The sequence below is a fragment of the Balaenoptera acutorostrata genome, chromosome 9 (assembly GCF_949987535.1).
Source record: "Balaenoptera acutorostrata chromosome 9, mBalAcu1.1, whole genome shotgun sequence".
NCBI lineage: Eukaryota > Metazoa > Chordata > Mammalia > Artiodactyla > Balaenopteridae > Balaenoptera > Balaenoptera acutorostrata.
Window position 1 is genome coordinate 57,713,899 of NC_080072.1, and position 26,797 is coordinate 57,740,695.

The 26,797-nt window shown below is 50.2% G+C and overlaps 2 protein-coding genes and 1 long non-coding RNA gene across 5 annotated transcripts in view; 2 read left to right on the plus strand and 1 right to left on the minus strand.

Annotated features, from left to right (window-relative positions):
- The window catches only part of LOC130708944 (uncharacterized), a 48,136-nt gene extending 45,073 nt beyond the window's left edge, over positions 1-3,063 (plus strand). Inside the window, exon 3 of the long non-coding RNA XR_009009332.1 lies at positions 2,958-3,063. This is a non-coding gene — a long non-coding RNA (uncharacterized LOC130708944). The remainder of the gene's footprint in view (positions 1-2,957) is intronic.
- A 111-nt stretch (positions 3,064-3,174) lies between these two features.
- KCTD21 (potassium channel tetramerization domain containing 21) lies at positions 3,175-16,471 on the minus strand. 3 transcript variants are annotated; one of them, XM_057553684.1, is made up of 3 exons: positions 16,416-16,436; positions 4,964-5,046; positions 3,175-4,542 (listed from the first exon to the last, which is right to left on the minus strand). In XM_057553684.1, exon 3 carries the CDS (start codon positions 4,010-4,012, stop codon positions 3,230-3,232), a length of 783 nt encoding a protein of 260 aa, XP_057409667.1. In that variant the 5' UTR covers positions 4,013-4,542; positions 4,964-5,046; positions 16,416-16,436; the 3' UTR covers positions 3,175-3,229. The 3 variants fall into 3 exon arrangements, with proteins under 3 accessions (XP_057409667.1, XP_007187654.1, XP_057409666.1); XM_007187592.2 differs by lacking the exon at positions 4,964-5,046 and having other exon boundaries at positions 3,175-4,042; positions 16,416-16,471; XM_057553683.1 differs by lacking the exon at positions 4,964-5,046 and having other exon boundaries at positions 16,416-16,454.
- Positions 16,472-16,688: 217 nt separating this feature from the next.
- The window catches only part of USP35 (ubiquitin specific peptidase 35), a 78,337-nt gene continuing 68,228 nt past the window's right edge, over positions 16,689-26,797 (plus strand). Inside the window, exons 1-4 of the mRNA XM_007187593.3 lie at positions 16,689-17,003; positions 23,268-23,950; positions 24,955-25,087; positions 26,668-26,797. Of these exons, the coding sequence (XP_007187655.2) occupies positions 23,278-23,950; positions 24,955-25,087; positions 26,668-26,797 (936 nt within the window). The 5' untranslated portion in view covers positions 16,689-17,003; positions 23,268-23,277. The remainder of the gene's footprint in view (positions 17,004-23,267; positions 23,951-24,954; positions 25,088-26,667) is intronic.

Genomic DNA, 26,797 nt, shown 5'->3' on the forward strand with positions numbered 1-26,797 from the left:
TTGCCCTTCATAAAAGGGCAAAGAGCTTTAGGAGGTGCCTGAGGTGACAGCTACTGCTGGCCTTCCAGCATGCAGGGGCCCTGTTTGGTGGCAGGTCTCACCAAGTGGTCACGCCAAAGTGCCTTAGGGTTCCCTGGAGAGCACCCTCCCTGACCATCCCTCTGCATGCCTCGGGGAGGAACAGAGAGCTGACAAGGTCGTGTGCCCAGAATTGCCCTTTAGTTGGGACAAAGCTCTCAGCTGTGCAAAAGGCTAAATAAACTTGAGTCCGGTTGAGATCACGGACCACCACTGCGTCTCGCTCCGGGCAGCTAGGGGCTCATGACAAGAATCACATGCCTGTCTCCCAGCCCACCCCGACTCACTGGTCCTCTGGGATGGTGCCGCCTGCGGGCTCAGTATCTCTCTGTTGCACCGAGCAGGTGGCTGCACTCTCCTGAGGGAGGCGTGCACAGTGAGGACTCCGCGTGTACTGCCTGTGGCTCCCTTTGTGCGGGCGCCCTGCGTGCAGCCCCACCTGCATGGCTCCCGGGCCTCGGCTCATGGCGTTTCCAGTGCCCACGGTGCCCTCCTTAGCTCAGTTTGTTACCATCCAACCTACCCTTAAAGGCCCAGCTCGATCATCCATTATGCCCTGAGAACTAAGCTTGCTTTCCCCAAGTTCCCACAGCACACTGTGTGGCCCTCTAAGCTCTTCCAGACTAAACTTATCTGTGGCTGTTCCCATCCTCAGGGACCACACACCAGGTGCCCCAGAAGGCTTGTTAAATTGTTATATGCTCATGGTGTCTCCTGCGTGACAGTCCATCATTACTCCTAAAAGAGCAAACATTTATTGAGCTCCTATGGGCCAGGCCTAGCTAGGAATTTTCACATACACAACCAAGTCACAGAACACTAGGAGGTGGGGTTGTTACCTGATGAGGAAACAAATCAGGGAGGCCCAGGGACTTGTTCAAGGTTACACAGCAAGTGATGGAGCCAGAATTGAGACCCAGGTCAGCTTGATTCCAGAGCCAAGGTTTTTTCCCTTATATGTAGACACAAAATAATAACAACCATTTATCAATTATACTGTATTCTCACATAAATTATTTCATTTGATCCTCACAACAGCCCTGTGAGGTAGGTAGGCTAATGTGTTACTGTTACGCACATTTCACAGATGAAGAAACAGAGGTGGCTCAGTGAGGTAAGTGACTTGCATAAAGTCACACAGCAAATTAGTGGCTTCACAGGACCTGTGCTTTCTCTAAAGTCAAGCTGCTTGAATTAAGAAGCACCGAAAAGATGGAGAAAGAATTTTTATGGAAAAGAAAAAGAGACAGTGGTGATTTATGAGATTTCTTCCTTAAACTGTTCTGCTATGGTCACAGCTTCTGCTGGCTGGTCTAAATTGGGTTCTCCTGAGTGGCTTTCCTGAATACCATTGGCCTGGTGGCATGGGATAGTTATCAGAGACTCCTGGGTCCCACTGTAGGGGGGAAAAGACCTTTATTACCTAAGGGATGTGGCCTTGCCCACAGCCCAGCGTACAAGCTCCCTATTCACAGGGCGTAACTATGGGGAGCCCCTTCCTCGGACCATCCCCTGGGGGCACCTGTGGCACCAGACTTCTCTGGCTCTGTCTGAGGGCCCCTGCACAGTGGGGAAGATTCTGGGACCCCCAAGGCCACCCTCACGCCAGGGATGAATCATAATGTGCAGCTCTGAGACATGCACTGCTCATCACCCCTTGGGAAGTGGCGGCTCAGGGTCTCACCCCAAGGAGGTCCATGGGCTGGTTATGCCCAGAAACTACTGCAGGGGAAGCCCACATCCTCAGAGCAGTGTTTTAAGGGCTGGACGCTTACTCCAAGGGCAACGTTATGGTTCAGATCACTCCCAGGCTCCTTGTTACACATTGCCAAGACCCTGGTCTCCTTCCTCTGGGGCAGCAATCTTCAAACTCAACAGAAGATGGTCAAAAGCTATGCACAGTCATGTCTGGGGAGGAGGGAGGGTCACAAATGAAGCAAACCCACAACAAAATGGGGATGACTTACAGGGAATGAAAGGGGCTAACCTTGATTATGAAGACAAATCCCGAGAGGAATCCTAATACCGAGAAATAATATTTTCAAAATAGGTATCTGGCCTCTCAAAGTGAACTATTTTGAAAGAGAAAATACACATTTGGGTGAGAAGGAAGGTCTACCAGGACCAGAAAATGGTTGTGGAAGGACAGGTTTCGGCTCAATATAAGGAAGGACTTTCTAACAGCCAACTATGGCAGGGGCTGGCCTTGGGGATGATGAACTTCCTGTCACTGAGGGTATGCAAGCAGGGATAGTTGATCTTCTGAAGGTACTGGGGAGAAGCCCTCAGCCACAAATGCGCTGGGGTGTGCTGGGGGTGCGGGAGGACTGAGCGACTGTTGAATCATTTTCCAACCCTGAGAGTCCATAATATATTTGTTTTAAATGATCTGTTTCAATGACACTTCAACTTCTTGGGGAAAGGATTACAAAAGTCAGGTATCAGGCCACATTATGAAGCGCCTTTCATTGCACTGGCTCCAGATACTTTCAAATCTTCGCAGGGACAGCAGCTTATTTCTGAAGCTGGAAATCCCCAAAGGCCTAGATTTGGCCCAGTCAAGAGGGATATCCCCATCTTCTGAACCCCGCCTGGAGGCTAACTCCTCCAGGCCATGCCGGGCTCAAATCCCACCCTCACTACCCACTTCATTTCCAAGCCAGCCAAGCAAGTCCAAGGTTCTGGCCACATCCCAGGGACGGAGGGGCAGGCAGGATGGGAATCTCTGGGTACTTCATGTCCTGGGAAACTAGAGGGAGCCTCTTGTTCTCACCCCATCCCCTCCACCAGAGGCTCTGTTTACAGATGGCTAAGTGAGGCACCGCCTAATGGTAGAGAGAGAGCTGGACCCAAGAAAAAACTGCTGTTCCTTTGTCTAGCCAAGAAGTCCTCCTGTGGCCTCCTTTAGGACGTGTTGGCAGACTATTCACTTAGAGCAAACTGCCCATCCCCAGCTCAAAGTAGCAAGGAAAAAGGTGGCTCTGTCAAGAGGACACATGGATTCCTACAGGTGGACTGCATCACAGGGGAAATCAAGTCCTGCTACACGATTAATACAGGTTAGTACAGTGGCCTGCCTCACACCACTGGCGAGACACTCTCCAAGATCTTGGCTTTGGGAAGCCCCCCCTCCAATGTTGCTGGGATCCTTTTACCTGTACCGTATTAATCGAATAATCTTATTGTTCATAAAATCCACAGCGTGTGGGTGAGAAGAATCGATACAGAAGCCGTCACTCAGCGCGATCTTCAGCACCTCCTCCATGAAGACCTGGAAGCTGTTGATCTGCTTGTTGGCTGGCACCACCCACAGCCTCTTGAGGTTCTGCTTGGTGTACTCCTCCTCAGGCAGGCCCTCCACATTGGCCACCCAGTCCAGAGTCAGGTGGTTGGGGTCTTGCAAATGGCTGGTGATGGAGGATAGGTTGCCATTGGAGCAGTAGAAGAGCTTGGAGCCGAGGAGCTTGAGGAAGAGGCAAGAGGTGCTGAAGATGTTGGCGTTGAAGACCTCCATGCTGGAAGAGGAGAGGCTGTAGATCTGGGGTGCCTCACGCACAGTGAAGTGGACCGTCTGCACACGCTGGTTCAGCGTGATGTTGAGCATGGCATTCTTCTCGGCCTTGGACAGCTCCACCTCCTTCTCCTGCAGGGCCTCAATCAGGGGCTGCACCTGGTAGAAGTCAGCCTCCCTGCGGAGCAGGCCCATCTCCTGGAAGTCCTCGGGCAAGTCCAGGTGGGAGGTTCGCAGGAAGTTGAGGATGTAGCGGAACACTTTGCCATCACGGTCAATGAAGCAGTGGCCCTGGCTGTCCCTCTTGGTGGGCATCTTCCCGCTGAACATGGCGCCCAGCATGGAGTCAGGGAAGCTGGTCAAGGTTGCCAGTGAGGTTGTATAGAGCTTCCCCCCGACATTCAGCGTGATGGGGTCGGACATGGCAGGAGGCTGGGGTGCTGGAAAGTAGTACTACAGAGAGAGGTAAGTAAGAAATGACCATTACCCAACCATATCTGGTATCTTAGTTTGTTGGGGCTGGTATAACAGAATACTATAGACTGGGTGGCTTAAGTAACATTTATTTCTCACAGTTCTGGAGGCTGGGAAGTTGAGGATCAAGGTAGGGACAGATCTGATGTCTGATGAGGGTTGTCTTCTCACTGTGTCCTAATATGGCAGAAGGGGCAAGAGAGCTCTCTGGAATCTCTTTTATAAGGGCAGTAATCTTGTTCATGAGGGCTCCACCCTCATGACCTAATCTTCCAAAGGCCCCACCTCCTTACGCCATCACATTGGAGGTTGGGGTTTCAACATATAATTTTGGGGGACACAAACATTCAGTCCATAACATCTGGGTAGTCACAGTTCTCAGTTTCTTATTGTAGGTTCTTGGAGTTGAAACGAATTAATACTTGATGAACAAATGGATGGGTAATAATTGCCACACCGTCTAAAGCATATTAGGTTCACTAGGGAGTTTAAAAAAAAAAAGAAAGAAATTAAAAGATAAAACAAAGCCTGGGTTCCACCCTCCAGAGATTGTTTTAATTGGCCTGGAATGTGGCCTCAGCAATGGTATTTTTTAAAAGCTGATTCTAAATGTTCAGTTAGGACAGAGAACCACTGGTCTAAGGAAAGAAAGAAAATGTGCCTGGACTGAATGCTATGCTAGCTGCTCTTACGTACATTTGTTTACATACTATCCTTTGACATAGACAATATCACCAATCATCCCCACTGTGCAGATAAGGGAAACTGTGTCAGGATTCATTCTCTATGCTCAGACCGGTGAAGGGTCCTTCCAGGATTCAAGCCCAGGTTCCTTTATATGAGAGAGAAAAATGTATTCATGCTTATTAGCCAAAGACTGGTGCATTGTAGGTACTTAACAGATGTTCTGAGATTTAGGACTCCAAGCCCCGTGCTCCTTCTGCTGTACTGATGTTGCCTTCTTATTTAATTATTTTTTCCATCTAAAAGAATTCACAACAAATGGCTGTGATTAGTATCACTTCCATCTATCTACCAGGCCCACAATGGGTCACTCAACCCTCTGGATTCTAAGTGACACTCTTTTCTGGATTCTCATCCTCCCATGACAACTTGCCTTGCCATGAAGATGCTCTTGGCTCCTGATGGCCTGCCCTTTCCTACCAGGATGGCACCCCAGCCTCCTCTGAAACTTGCTTTGAGGTCAGCATGAATGTGGGACTCTGCCACCAAGCACCCTTCCTGAAGGCTCTTTACTCACTCCACTCCTTAACAACCCTCCCCCACCATTCCCCCACTGATCTCACAGCCTCTAGTGTCTAGGGCTGGTGTCTCCTTCAACCTGAAGTCTTGGATTCTAACTTTTCTTTAAGGTTCTAGAAATCAGGGGATGTACCTTTTTGGCTTCCAACACGATACTTTCCCAGGGGCCAACCTGTGGAATGAATTCAGCAATCTTCCTCTAATGTTGGGTGTGGAGGGCACAGGGAGGAATGAGCCCCAGTGCTGCCCTTGAGAAGAGCCCAGGCCGGCCACAGCAAGAGGCAGTGAGGGTGTAGTAACAAGAGAAATGTACCAATTACAGCACAGGGAATATCGCTAATATTTTATAGTAACTTTAAATGGTGTTTAGTCTATAAAAATTTTGAATTTCTATGCTGTAAACCTGAAACTAATATTGTAAATCAACTCTACCTCAGCAATGAAAGAAAGAAAAAAAGAAAAGGATGGAAGGAAGGGGGGAAAGGAAGGAAGGAAGGAAGGAAGGAAGGAAAGAAGGAGGGAAGGAAGGAAGGAAGGAAGATGTACCAAGAGATGTGGGAGTAGGTCTGGAATTAATTCTGGCATGTTTACTGTCCAGATGGGAAAACAGAGGTCCAAGAGGGGGACTTCCCGAAAGTCACCCAGCAGGGGCGGCAAGCGGGCCAGGGCAGTTCTCACCACACACCTGCCTTCTGAGGAGGCTGACCGCACTGAGACCCCCTTACTTCAGAGGGTGGAGGCCATGCTGGGTGTGGAAGATGCTCGGCTGTCCCACCCAACTCTCTGTGGGGAGGGCCCTTTGTAATTCTTTCCCTGTCTAATGGGGCACTTTGATATTGCAGAAAGACATTAACCATCTGGAGTGTCTGAAGAGAAACAAGCCCATGATGAAGTTACAAAATCATCAGCAGAAGCCTGGAGCAGATGGGCTGTGAGACAGTGTTGGAGGGGGTGTCCAACAGAGAGGGGGAGGGGGAGGGCTCCGAGGAAGCGGGGGTGGCTGTGCTGAGACCTGCAGCTGAGGCGGATGCTTGGCCTGGGGCCTGAGTCTGACCGATTTTCTCTCCAGGGAGTCCAGGCAGGAGCCGGACCTAGTTTCCAGTCTCTCTTCCTGTTTGATTTAAGGCCCAGGCTCTGTGAAGTGGCTCAGCTCCACGGAAAGAGCAGGCTTAGGCGAGAGAGAGGCTGGGCTGTCTTTCCTGACAGTTCTATGGGCTGCAGACCCCGTATCTCCTAAGCACATTAGTTCTGAAGAGCTCAAAGCACAGGGGTAGGGAAGACAATCAGGAGCCACAGGGCGTACCTGGGGGCCCTTGGCTGGGCACCCAAACTCCTATTTTTCTGCTTTCAAAAGCAGCAGAGCACCTGCCTTCCTGCCCCTGAGCCCCTGCCGTGAGGCTCCTGATCATCCGTCCAGGGCAGCACCAGGAGCTGCTGTCAGTCAGGGCGGAGGCTGGTTAGAAGGCAGGTCTCCTGACCCCAGACCAGGGTGCTCCCTGTGGTATTCCCCCCAGACCCAGGAGTCAGAGGACTCAGCCCTTCAAGCCCCTATTTCCTAGTCACAGTGCCACGGTGTCCACCACGGCAAATCCACAGGCTCTGTTTGAGAGCCACAGTGACACAAGGGGGCAGGAACTGGCACCTCGCAGGGCTGAGAAGCTTCATGAATGTGGCAGGCGGGTTTGGCCACGGAGCTCCAGGCCCCCTGTGTACCCAGCTGCCTCTTGGACACCTCCACCTGAATATTCTATGGGTACCAGAAGCCTCACACAGAATTCCTCTTCCCCAGAACCTGATGTTAATTCTTCTTAGCCACCCATCTGCCTGAGCCTGAGAGGCAGCCCTGACTCCGCATCCTAACATTTTTCTCAACTGTCCCCTTGTACCTGTCCCTATGGCAACTCCTGGAGCTCAGGCCTCATCCCCGCTCCCCCAACATCCTCACTTGGCTCCCATCCGCCTTTCTGTCCACCTTCCATTTTAGTTTGCAGGCCGATCTTCCTGACAGTACTGCCTGCTCTAACCACCCTGCTCATCCAATCTCACCTCTAATCCTGCCTCTCCCCACACTCTATGCTCCGGGACTCCTGACACCTCCGCATCCGCCCTCACCTGCCCTGCCTTTGCTCTCCTCGTACCACCCTTCTTCACTTTCTCCACCATCTCTGCAGTCAACCTGTAAGGCCCAGCCTATGAGTCACTGCCTCGATAAGGCAGTCCCCAGATCTCCACCTTCCCAGCTCTCCTCTTGGGGTTTCTGGTCCCTTGCACAGCCCACCATTCCATCATGTAATGATCTGCTTTGCATATGGCCCTCCTCCCTGGCTTTCTCAAGATGAAGATCACTGGATATCCGTATGCAAAAAGAGAACCTCAGCTCATATCTTGTAACATATATGAAAATTAACTCAAAATGGATCACAGACCTAAACGTAAACTCTTTTTAAAACTATAAGACTTATAGGAGAAAATCTTTGTGACTTTCTGTTAGGCAAAGATTTCTTAGATAGGACCTAAGAGGCACAAATCATAGAAAATTTAATAAACTAGACTTCATCCAAATGAAAAACTTCTCCTCTTCGAAAGACACTGTTAAAAAAAATGAAAATGAGGGCTTCCCTTGTGACGCAGTGGTTGAGAATCTGCCTGCCAATTCAGGGGACACGGGTTCAAGCCCTGGTCTGGGAAGATCCCACATGCCGCAGAGCAACTAAGCCCGTGCACCACAACTACTGAGCCTGCGCTCTACAGCCTGTGAGCCACAACTACTGAAGCCCCCGTGCCACAACTACTGAGCCTGCGCTCTAGAGCCCGTGCTCCCCAACAAGAGAAGCCGCCGCAATGAGACGCCCGTGCACCGCAACAAAGAGTAGCCCCCGCTCGCCACAACTAGAGAAAGCCCGCGCACAGCAACAAAGACCCAACGCAGCCAAAAATAAATACATAAATTTTTAAAAATTATTTTAAAAAAATGAAAATGAGACACAAACTGCAAGAAAATATTTGCAAAACACCTATCTGATACATGATTGTTAACCAGAATATATAAAGAACTCTCAAAACTCAGTAAGAAAATAAACAACCCAACTGAAAAGTGGGCAAAAGATCTGAAGAAGCACCTTCACTGAGAAGATATATAGATGACAAATAACCACATGAAAAGATGCTTGGTATCCTTAGTCATTAGGGACATGAAAATTAAAACCACAGTATACCTATTACAATGGCTCAAATGAAAAATGTGACAATACCAAATGCTGATAAGTACACAGAGCAATGGAAATTCTTATATATTGCCAGTGAGAATGCAAAATGGTGCAACCACAGGAGAAAACAGTTTTTGGCATCCAGTTACCACATGACCCATCAATCCTACTCCTAGATATTTATCCCAGAGAAATGAAGACACATGTCCATGCAAAAACCCATGTGTGAATGATTATAGTAGCTTTATTTGGAATTGCCCAATCCCAGAAACTAAAATGTAAATGATAAACAAATTGTGGTACATCCATACAATGGAATATGACTCAGCAATATAAAGGAACTAGCTACTGACACACACCACAACACAGAAGAATCTCAAAAGCATTCTATTAAGTGAAAGCAGCCTGCCTCAAAAGGCTACATGGCATATGATTTTATTTATACAACATTCTGGAAAAGACAAAACTAGAGAGACAGAAATCAGATCAGTGACTGGAGAGGCTAGGGGTAAGACTGGCTACAAACAGGCATGAAGGAATATTTTGGAGTGATGGAAATATTCTATATCTCGATGTGCTGGTAGACAAATGACTGTATAAAGATTATAAAAATTCATATAACTGTATACCTAAAAAGGGTGACTTTTACTGCACATAAATTATGCCTTCATAAACTGGGAAAAAAATCAAGACTGTGACTGTGTCACGGACAATACAATACACTAGGTTATGACCAGTTTTACATATATAGTGTTGTGAAACTTTTGTTTCCTTTGTGTGTGTGTGTGTGAGAGAGAGAGACACACAGACAGATAGGAAGAGGAACTGGATTGTGATATAGAGTGTACCTTCATACTGTGGGTTGTGATAAAAATTGTTTGTGAAAACCACTGCCTAGTTTGTGATCTCTGTGAGAGCAGTGTCCCTGCATATTCACTGCCTAGCACACAGTAGGTGCTGGGGGGACTCTGGGGCAGGAGCTGAGAGAGGAAGGAATGAACATGCACTGAGCATTCCACTACATCCGAGGCCTTTACACCCATCAGCCCTTTTAATTCATATAGCGATCCTACAAAGCAGGCATCATTCTGTTTGGCAGACAGGAAACAGAGACTCAGAAAGACTGAGGACTTGCCCAGGACACACAGCCAGCCAATGGAAAGCTCAGTCTCTTCCCACTGCACAGGTTGCTGAGAGTTGTAATAGCAACAAAAGGCTGTTTAATAGCTTCAGCAAGTGTGAGAATCCCTGAAGTAGCCTTTTAAAATACTGCTATGCAGCTTGCTTGACAAGACACTAGCTACCACCTGCTGAGCACACCACCTCCTGCTTTTATAATGCTTCGCCTAACACATGGTAGCATTTTATTTATTTTTAATAAAAATATGTAGAAAAGTACAGAGGATGATACTCTTGTGCTGATTCTGTACGTGCATTACCTCATTTGATGTCTTTACAAGCACCATGTGAGATAGATGCTATTATCTCTATTTTACAGATAAGGAAACTGAGGCTCAGAAAGGTTAAAAGACTGCTCAAGGTTACAGAGCTAGTCACTGGAGGAGCTGCGATCTGAATCCAGGTCAGTGTGAGTCCAACACCTCTGATAGTTTCCCTTCCCACCTTGAGGTCCCAGCGTTGAGTGGGCGATGCATACTCCCTTATTCTCTGTCCAGATCAGACTGGGGTAGGTCTTTCGGCAGCTAGTTCATGGCTGGCCTGGGACTCTGCCCACTCACATCTGAGGATATGGGGACAGGATCCTGGATGGCCTGGAGCCCCTCCATAGCTGACACACCCCAAGTCCACTAGAGGTCTATACCCTTCTATTTTAATACCAACTCATGATGCCTAATGACAAAGCAGCAAAACACAAAAAGCCAGGTTTTTAAAAGCCAGATTAGAAAAGATGAATGAGAATGCAAACTGAACCACGAAGTAGGAGATAAAAGAAACCCTACCACTGTGTCTGAACAAATAATTTTTCTTAAGCAGGAGACTTTCCAAGTCCGCCTCTCTACTTGAAAAGAACCAAGAAAAAGATCAGCCCATTTCCCTCTCTGAGAAAACCAGGAAATTATGCCATGCAGATCCTCAGACCATCTGACTGGGCAGGGAAGGCCAGGGGGCCTGGGAACTTGGGAGTTGGCTGGAAATTCTCTCCTCCCTGAAATGGGTCTGTGGCCAAAACGAGGGGTGGTGGATCTTAAGGCCCAGCCTGGTACCATGTGAAGGGCCAATCCCAGTCTGGGGCCTGAAAAATCACCCAGCTGCAACCTCTAATTGTAACAAAGGAAACAATTCTTTGAGTAGGTGTCCCATAAGAAAGGGCAGTCAAGACATCGCTCTAGAGAGTCCTACTTTAAAACTATGTCTCCATTCCTGCAGGCCTCACGAGGGACACAGCTATTGCCCGGTGAGTACTTATTGGGTACCCTACCTGTGCTAGGTGCATTATACACATTAGCTCATTTAATCCTCGTAACATTCCTTTGAGGAAAGTATTATCTCTACTTAACAAATGAGAACCTGAGGCTCTAAGAGGTAGGTAACTTGCCCAAAGAAAGCAGTGGCAGAGCCAGGATTCAAGCCCAGGCCTGTCTGACTGCCATGCTCTGAATGACTTCCTTGGGAATTCAGCAGCCAAACCCCTTGGGAGTTTTGTCACTTGTCCCCTCCTACCTCCTACCAGGTGCTCTCAAACTTGCCCCTCAATTTGATTCTGACCTACATGAGACCAGTGCACAGAGAATCAACATTTCCTGAGCACTGAGGACATGCCCCGAGCTATGTGAGGCATTTTCTTGTAGATTATCTCATTATAGCACCACACCGAGGCTGTGAAGTAGGTACGATTATCATCCCAATTTTCTGGATTATAAAACTGAAGCACAGAATGGTGAAGACAGCTGCTTAAGATCTCACAGCTAGAGGTAACAGAGCTAGAATTCCAAGTGAGGTCTCTCTTCAAAGCCTGTGCCCCCTTCAGAAACAAAGCTATGACATTTTATTAAGAAGCATAAACAGGATTTGAATAAAGAGAGACCTGTGATGATTCTGAGAGGGAATATCTTAAAGTTGTTCTTCTAAAATTAATTACAGTTGTTATGCTATCCTAGTCCAACTCCCAAAAGTATTTTTTCAAAAGATTAAAAAAAAAAAAGATTAAAATCTTATTTTGGAAAAATTGGTGATAACCTGAAAGAATATTTGAAAAAGCATAATATATCTTAGTTTAATGTAGGAAATCAGACTATAAGGCAATGAACTATGGTATTAAGACAATGAAAAGGGGAAGGAATTTTGTAATAAATGTGTTGAAAAGACTGATTAGCAATTTAAAAAAATAAATATATATTGATCCTTATAACAACTCTGGGATGCAGGCAGGACAGATCACATTATCTTTATTTCACAAACCAAGGAAGATGAGTCCCTGGCCCAGGGCTTTGTGTCCATTCTTGACCTCTGAGTCACAGCCTCTGGGAGATTCCAGGTTTGGACACTGCTCAGAGGACCAGTCCTTTGGAGGCAGCCTGGGGTCTTCTCTAACCTGGGTCCTGAGCAAGAGACTGAACCCAGACACAGAGGTCCTAGCCAACAGCCCATACACTCACAGAGCCTTAGCACAGGCAAGGGCTCTTTCTGTGCAATTCCCTACATTACTGCTCACTGAGCTTCCATAATGAAGCTATTTTACATGAAATCTACTCCTTTTACACAGTGAGGACCAATTGTTTTAACAATGAATCTACAAGGCATTGATAATTATCTATCTATCCATCCATCCATCTATCATTTCTTAGCTCTGCTCAAGAGCCTAGCAATGATACCCGAGTAGCAATGAGCACACCTGACCCCAGATCTTGTTTTTTAAACGTTGTCTCCTACAAAAAGAAACCAGGGCTTCCTGGAGGAACTGATGATTCCAGTACTTCCAGTACTTTGACAGGAAAAGTTCAAGGTGAGCCTGGAACATCTCTTTCCAGACAGCAAAGAAGAAATCAAAGATTACTAAGGTGAAGTCAAAAGAACGCAGATCTGCAGATCTTAAATGTTGTCATCACAAGAAAAAAAAATTTTGTAACTATGTGTGGTGACCATTTTGCAATATATACACATATCAAATCATGTTCACACCTAAAATGAATACAATGTTATATGTCAATTATATCTCCCCCCACAAAAAAAACCCAAAACAAAAACCAAAACACAGGAGCAGACCTGAAGGGACTCTCATTGGCCAAATTTGGGATAATTTGAACGCCAAAAAGATTAATGATGATAATAGGTTATAACACATTGAGTTAAAAAAAATAATCATGAGCCTATGTTACTCCAAAAAGAAAAAAGAGAGGGACAGGAGAGGGAATGAGAAAGACAAACACACACACACACACACACACACACACACACACACACAGAAAAAGTTATTCTGTAACAAAGAATACCAGCTAATAAGTATACAAAGAATGACATGATTAGCAAATTACCATTTTGCAACCCTCAATGTTGCTATTCAGGCAAGGATCATCAACAGATGTGGAGTGAAAGGTGATCCTGGACACATAATTCCGACAGTTTCAGAGAATCACTCTACAGACTACTTGTTCATTACAAGAGGGAAAAACTTACCCTTTTATAGAGAGATCAGGCTGTTATGACCTTATCCAATAATCAAACTTAGCATTCATGGATAGTAGGACTCTGGTATCATATGCCTCCTAATGTGATTCAATAAGTACACAACATTGCCGGAAAAAACAAAAACAAAAAAACCAAACTGAACCCAATTATTTATAAAATAAGTTTAAACAGGTAGAGGGGCTCTATCTAGATTAAATGAGTTGCTTAAAGAGATATAATTAAATGCAATGAATGAATCTTGACTGTATCTGATTAAAAAAATATATGAGATTTTTTTGGCAGTTGGAGAAATTTGAATCTCAACTGTTTATTAGACAATATTGAGTTCTTGCTAATTTTCTTAGGTATGATAACGGTGTTACGGTGTTATGGTTATGTCGCAAAATGTTATAATTAGGAGATACATGCTGAAGAATTTAGGGGCCAAGTGTGGAGATGCCTATAACTTTTAAATAGCTTAGCAAAAAATGTGCATGTGTAAAAGCAAAATCGGCAATGTGAATTGGTGCATCTAGGTGAAAGGCTATTCTTTAAACATTTCTGTAGGCTTGAAAATTCTAAAAATATTTTTATTTTGAAGGAAGGGGCAAGAAAAGAACACTTGCCTCCTGGGACTGTAGATGTAAAGTTCCAGTCAGTGTGCCTGGCCCCAATAAATAGCCAGATTCCATAAATATTAGATGTTATTACTACTACTAAGAAGCATTAACATCTCATGATGTTCTCCTGACGTCTCAGTGCTCTGGAGGAAGCCAACCAGGGCTTAGCTAAAATAGCCCGCAGTCAGTGGAGGGGTTAGAATTTAAATCCGAGTGGTCTTTCTACATAGACTAAACCCCCCACAGAAACCACAACACTAGGCCTGCCTGTCTCCATGCCGAGATCCAGGCTGGGAGAAGATGGCTGTTTAGGACTTGTTTCCCCTGCTTTCTCCTGAACCCAGAGTCTCTGCTACTACAGCAGAAAAGAAACTCCTGTCATGGCTTACCAAGAATGTTAACAAAGAGGGGCCACTTCTGGGCCTCAAAGATGTGGATGGCCAGAAAGAACTGTAGGGGCTTTGTGGGGAGAGGAAAGTGCATGGGCTTTGGCATCACCTGGGCCTACGTTTGAATCAGGCTCTGCCCCTTTATTAGCTGTGTGGCCCTAGACCAATTCTTGGGCATATGATGGTGATCATAATAACAACAGTAGCAGTAATAAAAATGGCTGACATTTACTGAGCAGTTACTATTGTGCTATGCACTTTATGCATGTTAATCTCATAGATGAAGGTGCTTATTATTATCCCTACTTTATAGACCACGCCAGGCCCTCTCCTATCTCTGCAGTTTGGCATCTGCTATCCCTCCCTCTGCCTGCACTGTGAAGAAAATGCCAGTCATCTGCCAGGCCCCTCAGCTGCAATTCATTCTTCCCTTCTTTGCATCTCCACAGCATTTTATTCTCAGTCCTTACCAAGGCCCACTTTCCTTCAGTAAATGGGTGCCTGGCCACCCTGTTAGGACAGGGATCTCCCCTCTCTGTACCCCAGGAAGTAGGCAGGAAGGGGAAGGGGGACAACTCCCATATAGTCAGATCCATTTTCCTAGTCCCAGACTCTCATCTACCAATAGGGAGGTTTACCAATCTCTCCTGAATTTTTAAAACTTTTTATTTTGAAATAGTCTCTTGAATTTTTAATTTGGAATCTGAGGCACAGGGCAAGGCCCAGGTAATTACGTGGAAGTAAATATAAGAACTCCCACTGTGTAGGGGATGGATAGAACATAGTTGGGTTAATTTCAAGGATGACAACACTCAAAGTGAGTAATGTGTCTCCCAATAAACTGGAGCAGTCTTCCCCACCTTACACAGCCCACCAGATAAAGACTCTGGCTCACAGCCCTGGGGACTATCTGGGGGCACCACCCTTCCTGGCCTCCCCCAACACCCAACAGCTGTATCTTTAGCCCTGTTTTGCCCAGTTCATATCTCTAAGAAGCTCACAGGCTGCTCCATTATGCCCACACCAGAGAGAAAAGGTGCTTCCCAGACTCAGGTGACACACATGGACCCCTAAAGGAGTTGGCCAACTGGGAAAAGTGGGCTGGAGAAGGGAAGCCACCTGACCTGGCTTGCACAGCAAAGTATTCTTTCATCCGGTGCAGACTTCCAAGAACTATCACCATCCCCCACCCTCTTCCAGTATTTTCCTTCATCCTCTTGGCTCACCCTCAGGCTTCACCTTGTGGTTTTCCTCAGGCCCAAGCACCTCATTTTGACCACTCTTCCTTATGGTCTTCCTGCTCCTCACAACAAGGATAATTTATAAACAAATGGCTTTCAAATCCATCGCCTCATTTCATCCTAACAATAAGCATAGGAGGGTTGCCTTAGGTTGGCACTGAGAAGGGTTGAGGAAGATGGTCCTGTCACACAACCTGTTAAGGGCAAGACATGGACACTTTTGTCTGTTCCCTGCCATTCACTACAGATTAAACCTCTACCTCCATGCAGTGCAGGGAAAAAAAGCAGGCTCTTTGGCGTAAGGAATCCTGGGTGGCTTTAGGCAAGTCACTTTACTTCTCTGAGCCTCAGGTTCCTCAACTGTAAAGAGGTATGGTGCTGTCTTCACAGGGTGTGAATTGAATGAGCCCATATATGTGACGCAGAGTTCATGGGATGGGCTCTTTACTTCTAGTCACAAGGAAAGAAAGGTGTTCTGTGCATCCACAGGCATTTGCCCATTCGGGCAACCTCTTACCCAAACCATATCAGCGCTGCTGACACTGGGCTTTCCAGGGCCGAGAGGGATCCTTTTCATCTTTGCGTCTCCACCCCTCCCTCCCCAGTGCTTTTCGGCCCATTCCACCCAATCCATCCCAGGCTTGTCTCATTGGCTTTCTCAGCATCCACTCCGCAGCCCCTTCTCCGATCTCACGCGTGTTCTCCTTATCTAGAGACCCCGCCCCTCCATGCCCCACCCACCAGACTCCTCCCACAGTCTCGGCCCTTATTATCCGGGCTTTTCTTACTATCACCAGCCATCCAGGCTCCTTCCACCCGCTCCGCCCCTTCTTCTCCATAAACGTCCCCTCCCCCCAAACCACGGACGTTGCCATCCCCATTGCACAGATGAGAATGGCGAGGCTAGGGTAGGCTAGATGACCTCTCGTGGTAGGACAGGTGCCCAGGTGGGCCGTTCCCTCACCAGCAGTCCCTGCGCCCCGTGCCCCCGGCCGCGCCGCACCCACCTCCTGCCCTCGCTCGGCAACCTCCCCTCCGCGGGCGGCCAGCGCAGCTTTGCGAGGGGGGCGGAGGGCCGGAGCCCAGCCTAGGGGCGTGGCGGCCCGGGACCCGCGCGCTGCGCTCGGGAACTTGTAGTCCTCCATGGGCTCTTTGCAGCTCGGCGCGCCGAGTGAGAACTCCATCTCCCAGGAGGCATTGCAGTTAGCCGTCCAGCTCCGACCCCGCCCCCGCCAGCGTTCAGGCCGGCTGGCCTTAAAGGGGACGCGGCCCGAGTGGCTGCTCGCGGGGTGGCCCCCGCTCCGGCTCCGCCCCGTTTCCCGCACCTCGCCCCTCCCCCCCCACTTCGTCCCGCAGCCCCGTGGCCGCGCCGCTGAGTTGGGCTCCCCTGTTCCAGACTTGTGCAGAGCGGGTGGAGAGGTTGGGCTTTTCAGTGGAAGCAGCATCCCTGCTGTCTGGGACCTGGCGGAGGGCGTCCCCACTCCGGGGGAAGCAAAGGACCCGCCCTGACCTAGCCTGGACCAGCCTGGTCCTGCCCGGCCTGAGCGCCCCGCCCAGGAGCTGACTCTGAGGCAGGGGCCACTGGGGTTCCAGAGGTAAGGGGGCTGGGGCGTGTGTGTAGCTTGGGGGGAGGGAGTGTCTGCACCCAGATGGTTCGAGAGCCCGGACGCGCGTGTAGGGCTTTTAGAGTCCGGGGCTGGGAGGCGGGAGGTCTAGGTGCATACTGGGCCTGGCTGTGTGACCTTGGGCGAGTACCTGCCCCTCTCTGGGCCGCAATCTTCTTCATCAATTGTGTATATAGAGATACCGCCCCTGCCCCCGCCCCCCTCAGGGCTGAGGGCACCGGTGCCCAGTGTCATGAAGCTCGCCAGCCTTTCGTGGGGTCCGCAGCCCCAGTCTGGGCTGGGAGCGGGTGCACTGGTATAACTGGAAGGAGGGGTGGGGCCGAGCTGGGGTGCAAACTGGGGGGCCAAGAAGCCGCCTCTGCTTGGAATGGGCTTCTGCTATTCTCAGCATCCTCGGCCAGGGCGTACTCCCCGTACAAGAACCCTTGCGAACAAGAGACCTCGATGTGTCAGCCTGGTGCCCGCCCTTCCAGAAAGCCTGGGATGGGGGTGGGGACGCGGGCATCAGAGGTATGTGAGGGGTGGCCCCCATTGGGGCTGGGTTCCTGAGAAGCGAATATATGCTCCCACCTTCTTCTCTTCTCCTCCTCATTTCCCCTTCGGTAAAAGGGCAGTTGGGTTTTACTAGTAACCTTCCCCCACCCCACCTTTTTTTTTTTTTTTTCTTTCCTGGCGACAGTTTGGCCCAAAGGAGGGCCTCCCAGTAGTATGGCGAGGGGATCCTTCCCGGGGCTGCCTTGGGTAGAAGTTCAGTTAAAAAATACAGAGAGAAATGCTGCTGACTAGACACCTGGGGGACGAGGGATGGAGGGACTTCTGGGTGTCAGGAGGGACAGCCTGATCCTCCCCCCGCCCCCCACCCATCCCAGGCAGCCAGGCAGCTCCGGCACCCAGGGAAGTCAAAGGAGGGAGACTGGGTGTGAGGGTCAGAGAGGAAAGGAAATGGGCTCCTCATTGCTGGGGCTTGGAGGGGCTGCTGTGCTCTGGGGTGTGGAGAGATTGAGTGAGCCCTTGAAGCCCCCTCCCCTGTCCCATGAAATTCTGTGAACTTTTGACCTGAGGGTTAACCAGGAACAGGTTTGTTTGTTTGTTGTTTTCTTTTTCTTCAGCTTTGGTTGTTTGAGTCATTTCTAGAATAGCCCATCCAGTGACCTCTGTAGGGGCTTTCTTGGCTGATGTTTAAGATTCTCAGGGTGATGGATATGCAAGACCAGATCTGGGCAGATGAGGGGGCAGTGACTGGACCAAGGGTTAGGCCAGTCCCTGGAAGGTGCTTTTCTGATCATATCCTTGGTTTTATCTCATCTTGCTGTCACATGTCTCTAGGTCACTTGGCACTCCTTCACCTCTGTGCCTGGTCCTGTGCTGGGCACTGGGCACAGATGGGGGACCGGACCTACTTCCTACCAAAGGAGATCCCGGCCTGGTGGGGGAGATGGGCATAGAATCAATCCAGTTACACTGCCCAGGGATGAGAGAAGCGAAGAGGGCCTTTGGAAGCAAAGCCCAAAGATTGAGTTGCAGGGGGATTTGGAAAGGCTTCCCAGAGGAGGGGGCATGTGACCTGGGCATTGAAGGATGAGTCAGAATTTGCCAGGAGAGAAGAGGAAGAAGCCCTTTCTCAGCAGAGAAAACTTCACCAAAGTGTTGAGCAGGAAAAAGCCCACTGCTCAAATTCCTGTAGATTCACCACTAAATGGAGTTTGTCAAGTTCATCTCTCACCCTGCCCCTTTATTAGCTTAGTGTCACAGAAAGGACTTGAATGTCAGGCTCGGGAGTTTGGACCTTATTATCCTGAAGGGGCTGGGGGGCCTTGAGGGTTCTGAGCAGGGGCATGGCAGGATGGAGTTTATTGTCTAATGAGGGAATCTGATGATATTTGCAGGGTGTGTCAGAAAGACCAGGGAGGGATGGGGAAGTCTGAGCTGGGGCCCAGGGAGGGGGTGAGGCAAGACACTGGAGCTGTCCACACACACACACACACACACACACACACACACACACACACACACACACACACACACACGGTGCTTTGGGGGTGATGGGTGATGGAGACTGAATATAGTCAGGCTCTACTGTGCAGGAACAGAGACCTGTCAATATACAGTGGAAAGGTGGAGGGTCATTTGAGAGGGACAGTTAAAGGGATCTGAGCCTTCCAGGGGAGGGATGATGATTTTCCTGTGTGCTAACTGTGCGTCCTGGAGCGGGCTGGGTGTTGCTGGGACTCCCAGGCTGTCATGTCAGCAGTGAGAGATATAAGCCAAGGGTGTGGGGAGGAGCCGCAGCCCTGGCTGGGAAAGGCTAAGGGGTGGGCAGGTGATCATCTCCCACTCTGGGGTTCAGAGGCTCTGAGAGGTGGAAAAACACCAGCATTGATGGTTGTGGCCACAGTGGGGGTAGTGGCTGGACTAGATTTTAAGCCTGGACTCTGTACTCCTACAGGACACATGTCTCTAGTGGAGGATGGATTGAGGAGGGGAAAAAGGAGATAGATTAAGAGGCTTCTGCACTAGTCCCGGCCACAGGTAAAGAGGAGCTGATCTTGGGTGGGGCTGGAGCTCAGGGGAGAGAGTGGAAATGATGAGTTGGCTTCGAGGGCTAATGGATGAAATTCCTTGTAGAATCCGCTGGATCAGGAGTATGTGTCTCCTCGTCTTCTTCCCTGACAGTGTCGGTTTTGCCTCTCAGTGCCAGATGTCCCAAGAATAGACTCTTACCTATTCTTATCTATTATCCGGCCCTTATCTTTTTTTTGTTTTTTTTTTGGCCGCCGCCTTGTGGCTTGAGGGATCTCAGTTCCCCGACCAGGGATTAAACCTGGGCCATGGCAGGGAAAGCCCCGAGTCTTAACCACTAGACCACCAGGGAACTCCCTGCCCTTATCTTTTTATATCTTGTCTCAACCTCATCAGTGGTAGGCTCAGAATGGTCCCCATTTTCCAGATGAGAAGGCTGAGGAGTCCTAGCAGGGACTCACCCAAGGTCACCTGGTGATTCTGAAAGCAGAGAACCTGAGTCTCCTGCTTTAACGCAGGCTCTTCTGAGGGAGGACAGGGCTGCTGTTTGCTGCTGCACTTGGCATGGGGCAGCTGTCTCCTGGGTCAGAGCCAGTGTCGACAGGCCATATACTCATCCAGAGCCTAGAAGGAAGGGTAACCCACCCTCCCCTGAGGAGCGCTGGGGGTCTGCTTCTTCCTCCCCTAGAGAGGATGAGTGCCGGTTCTAATCCCACCCTGCCAAGGCCGTGTCTTTCTCCCTTGTTGATCCTCAGCTTCCCCATCCACGCCATGGGGAGAGCAGGCATTGTTCTGCCTCCCTTCCGTGGCCTGGGATGGGTCAGGTGAGGTCCACGCCTCTAAAAACCCCTTTGCATGAATGCATCCAGGATATTACTGAGTGGGTTTGTTGGTGACCATGGTGACAGCTGACCTCAAACTGCCTGTGTGGGAGTGGGGGCAGATAGGCAGGGCTTGCTGGAGTGGTCAGGCCACAGACTGCAGAGAGGCTGCAGGGTTGGCCTCGGAGATCAGAGCCCTCACAGAATGGCTCCACTGACCAAGATCCCAGCTGCCAGGCACAGACCACCTTATGTGATAGGTATCAGGTAGAATGATAGGAATTGCCAGCATCTGATCCCTCACTTTGATGTGGTTCAGCCTGATATCATTTATCCCCATTTTACAGAAAAGAGGCTCACGATATTATGTGCTCAAGGTCACACAATGAGTTGCAGGACTAAATGGGATTTACTCCAGGTCACATTAGAATGCAGGACTCCTCATTCCTAGTCTGATTTTCTTTCCATTTCCAGAGCCTTCCTTAGCCCCAGAACTCCATTTCTGCCCGCCCCCAGGTCCTCTTCCTCCACACATGATGTCAATATCTCATCGATTAGGATTTCTCCTTGGTCGCCTGAGTACCAGGGTTTCTTGGCATCCTGGGTTGAAAGCATATTAAGTCCACTAGCCTGGAGGGCAGGGGTAGGGGTTTGGAGGATGGTCTGCAAGGCACTGCCCAGGAAAGAGTAGGTCAGGGCTGAAGGCAGACCCAATTTTAAAGACACTTTTAAAGACCTTTTGGGAGTATGCCTTGTTTCGGCACTCTTTACCAATGTGTGTGTCTCCACCACCGGACTGACTGGGAGCTCCGAAGAGCAAGGACTTTGCTTCTAAAGCAAAGGGGACTGACACTTTCTGAGCACTTCTTGTGCCCAGCCTTTATATTTGTCTTCACATCAGCCCTGCGGGTTGGAAATAGAGGCTCAGAGAGTATAAGTAAGCTGGATGGTAAGCAGAATGCATCCCGGTTGAATCTCAAAGAATAGAGTCTAACACCATTCCAAGCTTGGGGTGGGCCCTGGGCATATGAACTTGTCCTAAGTGCTCAGGTGATTCTGAGGCAACCAGGCCAGCATTCAGGAACCACTGATCTGTGCCCTGGCTACACCATCTAACCTTACTCTGTAGTGACTGGCATGGAAAATGGCAGCCATTGAGAAATAAGCCTGGTCCCTGCCCCAAGGAGCTCACAGCCTGGTGAGAGAGAGAGAAACAAATGTGCCCATTGCATTGTAACACAGGCAGTAATGGAGGTTTGGTCTCAGTGGAGAGCTAGGACAGAGAAGGGAGCGTCTTCATAGGGCCTGGCACATATTTGGGGTCCCACAGTATCTGTGGTTTTGCATAAAAGTTTCTGGCCCATCATCTAGGAAATTTCTAGCTTGTCTTCACACCTACTCCAGGTCTTAACAATAGAGTAGTTTTCACTGAGACAATAAGTTTAATTAAACACTTAGCGTATACTGAACCTTATATTGGGTCCTGCTTAGTGTGGGATTATACAAAGAAGCAAAGAAGTGGTCCTGCCTTTTAGGAGCTGAACCTGTGGGAACCAGCATGAGAATCAGGAATCAAAGTGGGTCAGCTTGGGATGAAGTCTTCCAGAAAACAGCTAAAATGGAGTGGAAGGGCAGAGGGAAGTATATTATGGCTCAGAGGAATAAGGTAACAGTAACTCACACCACACTCTGCTTATTCAACAAATGCCTACTGTGTGCCAGGCACTGTGCGAGGTGCTGGGGATACTGTGGTGAACAAAACCTGAGTTGGTTCCTGCCCTCAGGAACCTATATAGTATAGTGGAGGAGGATGACCCCAATCAAGTAATCATGATAAGTGCTATAAAGGAGGACAGGATGCTCTGAAATTGTTAACAGGGGCGTTTGACCCATACAGGGAGGTCAGACAGGCCTTCTGTGTGGAAGAAGTTTGAGCTGAGCTCTGCAGAGTGAGCCAAGCAAGGAGGGGAGGGAAAAGCGAGTGCAAAAGCCCGGGGCAGGGAGGACATAGTGAGCCCACAGTGAGGGGCTGGTGTGGGCTGAGGCTTGGGAGGTGACAGGGCCTGCCTGTGCAGGGTTGAGCACAGAGATGAGATGATCTGCCTTAGTGGAGGAGATTTGGACCCGTACAACCCCCGCACTATGTGATCCCAGCTGCAATGGAGGAAGAGGCCACAGGTGGCTGTAGGAGTCCAGATGAGGGATGAATTCATGCCTGAAGTCCAGGGAGGTTCTCATTAAGGATTGGGTGTTTGAAGTGGGCTTTAAAGGAAAGTAGGACTTTGCCTGGTTGTATGAATGTGTGTTAGTGGTGGAGGTCTTGGGAGATAGGATGTTTCAGGCAAAAGCCACAACAAACACAAAGAGGAAAAGGGTAGGTCATTTGAGAAAGAGCAAGAAGCTGATTGGGGGCAGAATAAAGTGCACCAGGGAGCTCTGGAAGCCCTGTCAACCCTCCCTTTCTGAAGGTGTGATTTGTGTGTGTGCACGGCTCATCTTCCCACATGACATGGCTTGGCCAAGACCCTGGACAGCAGCTTCTAGATCCAGCTCTTACCTGCCTCACCAAGAACTGACAAGGTCCCCAGGGAGGCCTGAGGAGAGAGGGGCAAAGGGGTGGAGGAGGGGGAAGGCTCAGGTGTTGGCTTTGTGAGATGAAAGGCGCTCATCAGCAATAACTACAAACCACTGGGGCTTATTATTAAGCCAGGCATTGTGCTTCACCTCATCACGTCACCTCCGGGGGAGGTAGGTATCCTTGCCCCATTTCACAGATGGGGAACTGAGGCCCAGAAAGGTTGAGCTGCTCGCCCCCAAGCCTCAGCACGCAGGGGACCACGTGGGGGATCGGTCCTGTCGGGCAGAGTGTGACCCTGCTCTCTGTCCCCTGCAGCGTGGCCGCCATGGACAAGATCTTGGAGGCAGTGGTGACGTCATCATATCCCGCGAGCGTGAAGCAAGGGCTGGTGCGTCGCGTGCTGGAGGCGGCGCGGCAGCCGCTGGAGCGGGAGCAGTGCCTGGCGCTGCTGGCGCTGGGCACACGCCTCTACGTGAGCGGCGCCGACGAGCTGCCCCGCCGCGTGGGCTGCCAGCTGCTGCACGTGGCCGGCCGCCACCACCCAGAAGTCTTCGCCGAATTTTTCAGCGCGCGCCGCGTGCTGCGCCTGCTGCAGGGGGGCACCGGGCCGCCGGGCGCCCGCGCGCTGGCCTGCGTGCAGCTCGGCCTGCAGCTGTTGCCCGAGGGGCCCTCGGCCGATGAGGTGTTCGCACTGCTGCGGCGCGAGGTGCTGCGCGCCGTGTGCGAGCGCCCGGGGCCCGCGGCCTGTGCGCAGGTGGCGCGGCTGCTGGCGCGGCACCCACGCTGCGTCCCCGACGGCCCTCACCGCCTGCTCTTCTGCCAGCAGCTTGTGCGCTGCCTCGGCCGCTTCCGCTGCCCAGCCGACGGCGAGGAGGGCGCCGTGGAGTTCCTGGAGCAGGCCCAGCAGGTGAGCGGGCTCCTGGCGCAGCTGTGGCGCGCGCAGCCCGCCGCCATCCTGCCCTGCCTCAAGGAGCTGTTCGCTGTCATCTCCTGCACAGGTACGTGTGCGGTCGGGGCGGGCGGGGCCCGTGCGTGCGGAGTCTCCTGTGTGGCGTGCCCACCTGGTGGTGTGGCGTGTGCATGCTAGTGCACAGGTGTGTGTTTGTGGGGGAGTGGGGGGGTGCTGTTCCTTCGTTTAGTTAGCAGGCCCCTCCTGAGCTCCTGCCGGGTGGGGGGCTCCTATCCTGTGGTGCCTGCTGGGCATGCAGAGAGCAGGGTACCCAGATCAGTCGGGCCTGGAGGAGGACCAGGGTGCTGAGACAACAGGATGTGGGGTGGTCATCATGCCCTTTGGGTCAGGTGGGTTTCGTAGAAGTGATGACTTTTGAGTCAGGCCTTGAGAGCTGGGCAGCATCAGGCAGCAGGGGTAAGGTACTCAGGGCAGGCAGAGGGTAAGGTCTGGAGACGTGATAGAACCTATATGTGTCAACTGAGTTGTAAATCTTGGCCCCCCGTTGACAACTGTGGAAATTGGACAGTAGTTTAAATGACTGAAATAAAATCTGTGCCTTCCCTGATTATAGGGCTGTTCAGGGGAAAGGAAGGGAATGCACCCGGCAGGAGGAAGAACCAAGGCCAGGTGTATAAGGACCTAGGTCTTTATACAACTGGACAACAAATTTTGATAACTAAATTTTTTTTTTCATCTCTGTTGGGTTCCACCTGGAATGTCCTCCCTCCCGCCGAGTCACATAGCCCTCCTACCTGTTCTTGCCAGCTCCAGTGTTACCCCATCTAAGGGCCTTGCCTATACATGCACAGCTAGGGGTTAGTGCTTTTTTCTTTGCCCAGCACAGGGCCAAAGCAGTGCCAGTGAAGGTTTGTTGAGTGAATGAGCTAAGATGAGATCAGAGGCTGGGATGCTCTAGGAGGTGAGCAGGTGGCCCTGATGTGCTCTTTGCAGAGGCTCCCTAGTTCCTTTGGCAGCATGAAGGACATGGGGTGATAGGGGAGGTGTGGGGTCCACTTGTCCTGCAAAGCTCAGCCCAGGCACCTGTTCCAGAGGAGGAGCCACCATCTAGCGCCCTGGCCAGTGTGGTCCAGCACCTCCCATTGGAGCTCATGGATGGTGTCGTCCGGAACCTCAGCAATGATGACAGTGTGACCGACTCCCAGATGCTGACTGCCATCAGCAGGTGGGCTGAGGGACGAGTGGTGGTCAGGTCTCTCTCTCCCCCAGAAGCCCCTTCCACTGGGTGGGATTGCTGGGCTAGATATAGTGTCAGAGGGCCCAGGCCCTCACGCTTGTTCATTCATCCATCCTTCTTTGAGCCCTTCCTGTGCCTGGCCCCAGGCTGGATGTGTAAGACACAGAGAGCCTTGCCCTAGTGATGCTCTCAGGCTGGGTACCAACTCTGTGACCCTGGACAAGTCAGTGAACTCTCTGAGCTTCAGTTCTCCCTTCTGAAATAGCAGAGGTGGTATAAGAAGTTGTCAGGTTTCCACAGGGTCAATGATAGGAGGTAAAATTACTTTAATGAAGTGCTTTCTGAGTTTGGCAAGTATGATAAACAGAGTTTGGGTGCTTTTCAGCTCACAGAGCTCTTGCACATCCCCCACCTCATGTGAACATCATTGCACCTGTGATCTAGCCACATCTGCCTGGCCAGTGATCTCCGAATATGACACCTACCCTCCTGCCTGCAGGCCTTTGGCTCTGCAGACCCCATGCACCTGGCATCCCCCCTCCTCCCTGCCATTCTTTCCATATAAGTGTGCAGATCCACTGTCTCCACTGGGCCTTCCTGGATTCCTTGTCTTCAGTGGATAAGAGTGTAGGCTCTAGAGATAAGCTGCCTGAGTTCAAATCCTGGCTCTCCCACTTCTTGCCTGTGTGACTCTGGGCAAGTTACTCAACCCCTCTATGCCTCAGCTTCCTCATCCATAATTTGTAGTATAATTGAACTCATCTTACAGGTTTGTTGTGAGGATTGAAGTAGATAAAATGAGACATTCTGTGTATAGTGCATAGAACAGTGTGATGGTAGCTATTATTACCATAATTACTACTATTTCCTTTGCTCTCTGTTGTTCTCTTTATAGCCTAGTCTACTGAATATAAAAATAATGATACTAGTGACGTTTTCCTGAGCACTTACTGTGTGGCAGCTTCATGCTCAGTGCATGCAGGCATTATCCTGAGGGGGTCAGAAGGGTTAATACATGTAAGGCAGATGGAGCAGTGCTTGGTACAGAGTGAATATGACATAAATGTTAGCTGTTGTTATCTCTTTTAACTCATATAACAAACCTGTGAGGTAGGTATTATCCCCATTTGACAGAGGAAGAAACTGAGGCTAGAGAGAGTAACTGACTTGCTCCAGGTCACAAGCAAGGGTTTGCTGGAGCCAGAGCTTCCAGCCTGGGGGCTTCCAGCCTACTCCTCCTGCCACTGGGCCCCACAGTCCAGACAGAGGCAGCCAAAAGCCCTGTTCTGCCACTGCAACTCACTGTGTATGGGGTGAGGTTTGGGGTACTGAGAGGGCCTGGTTCCCCTTCTGCTGGGCTGGGAGCCCCAGTCTCTGCCAGGTGCCTGTGCTGGGCATATTTGCAGTTCCCAGAGGTGTCCTGTTCATCCCACGGATCCCAGGGCTGCCCTGTGTAGGTGTGAGTCAGTGTGGGGGGATCTCAGGTCATTATGGCTGGTCCCTGGGCTGCCCCCTCCCAGGCATTTGGGCCTCCCCGGTCCTTGTGTCACTGTCACTCCCCTCACCAGGATGATCGACTGGGTGTCCTGGCCCCTGGGGAAGAACATTGACAAGTGGATCATTGCACTGCTGAAAGGCCTGGCCGCTGTTAAGAAGTTCAGCATCTTGATCGAGGTGTCACTCGCCAAAATTGAGAAG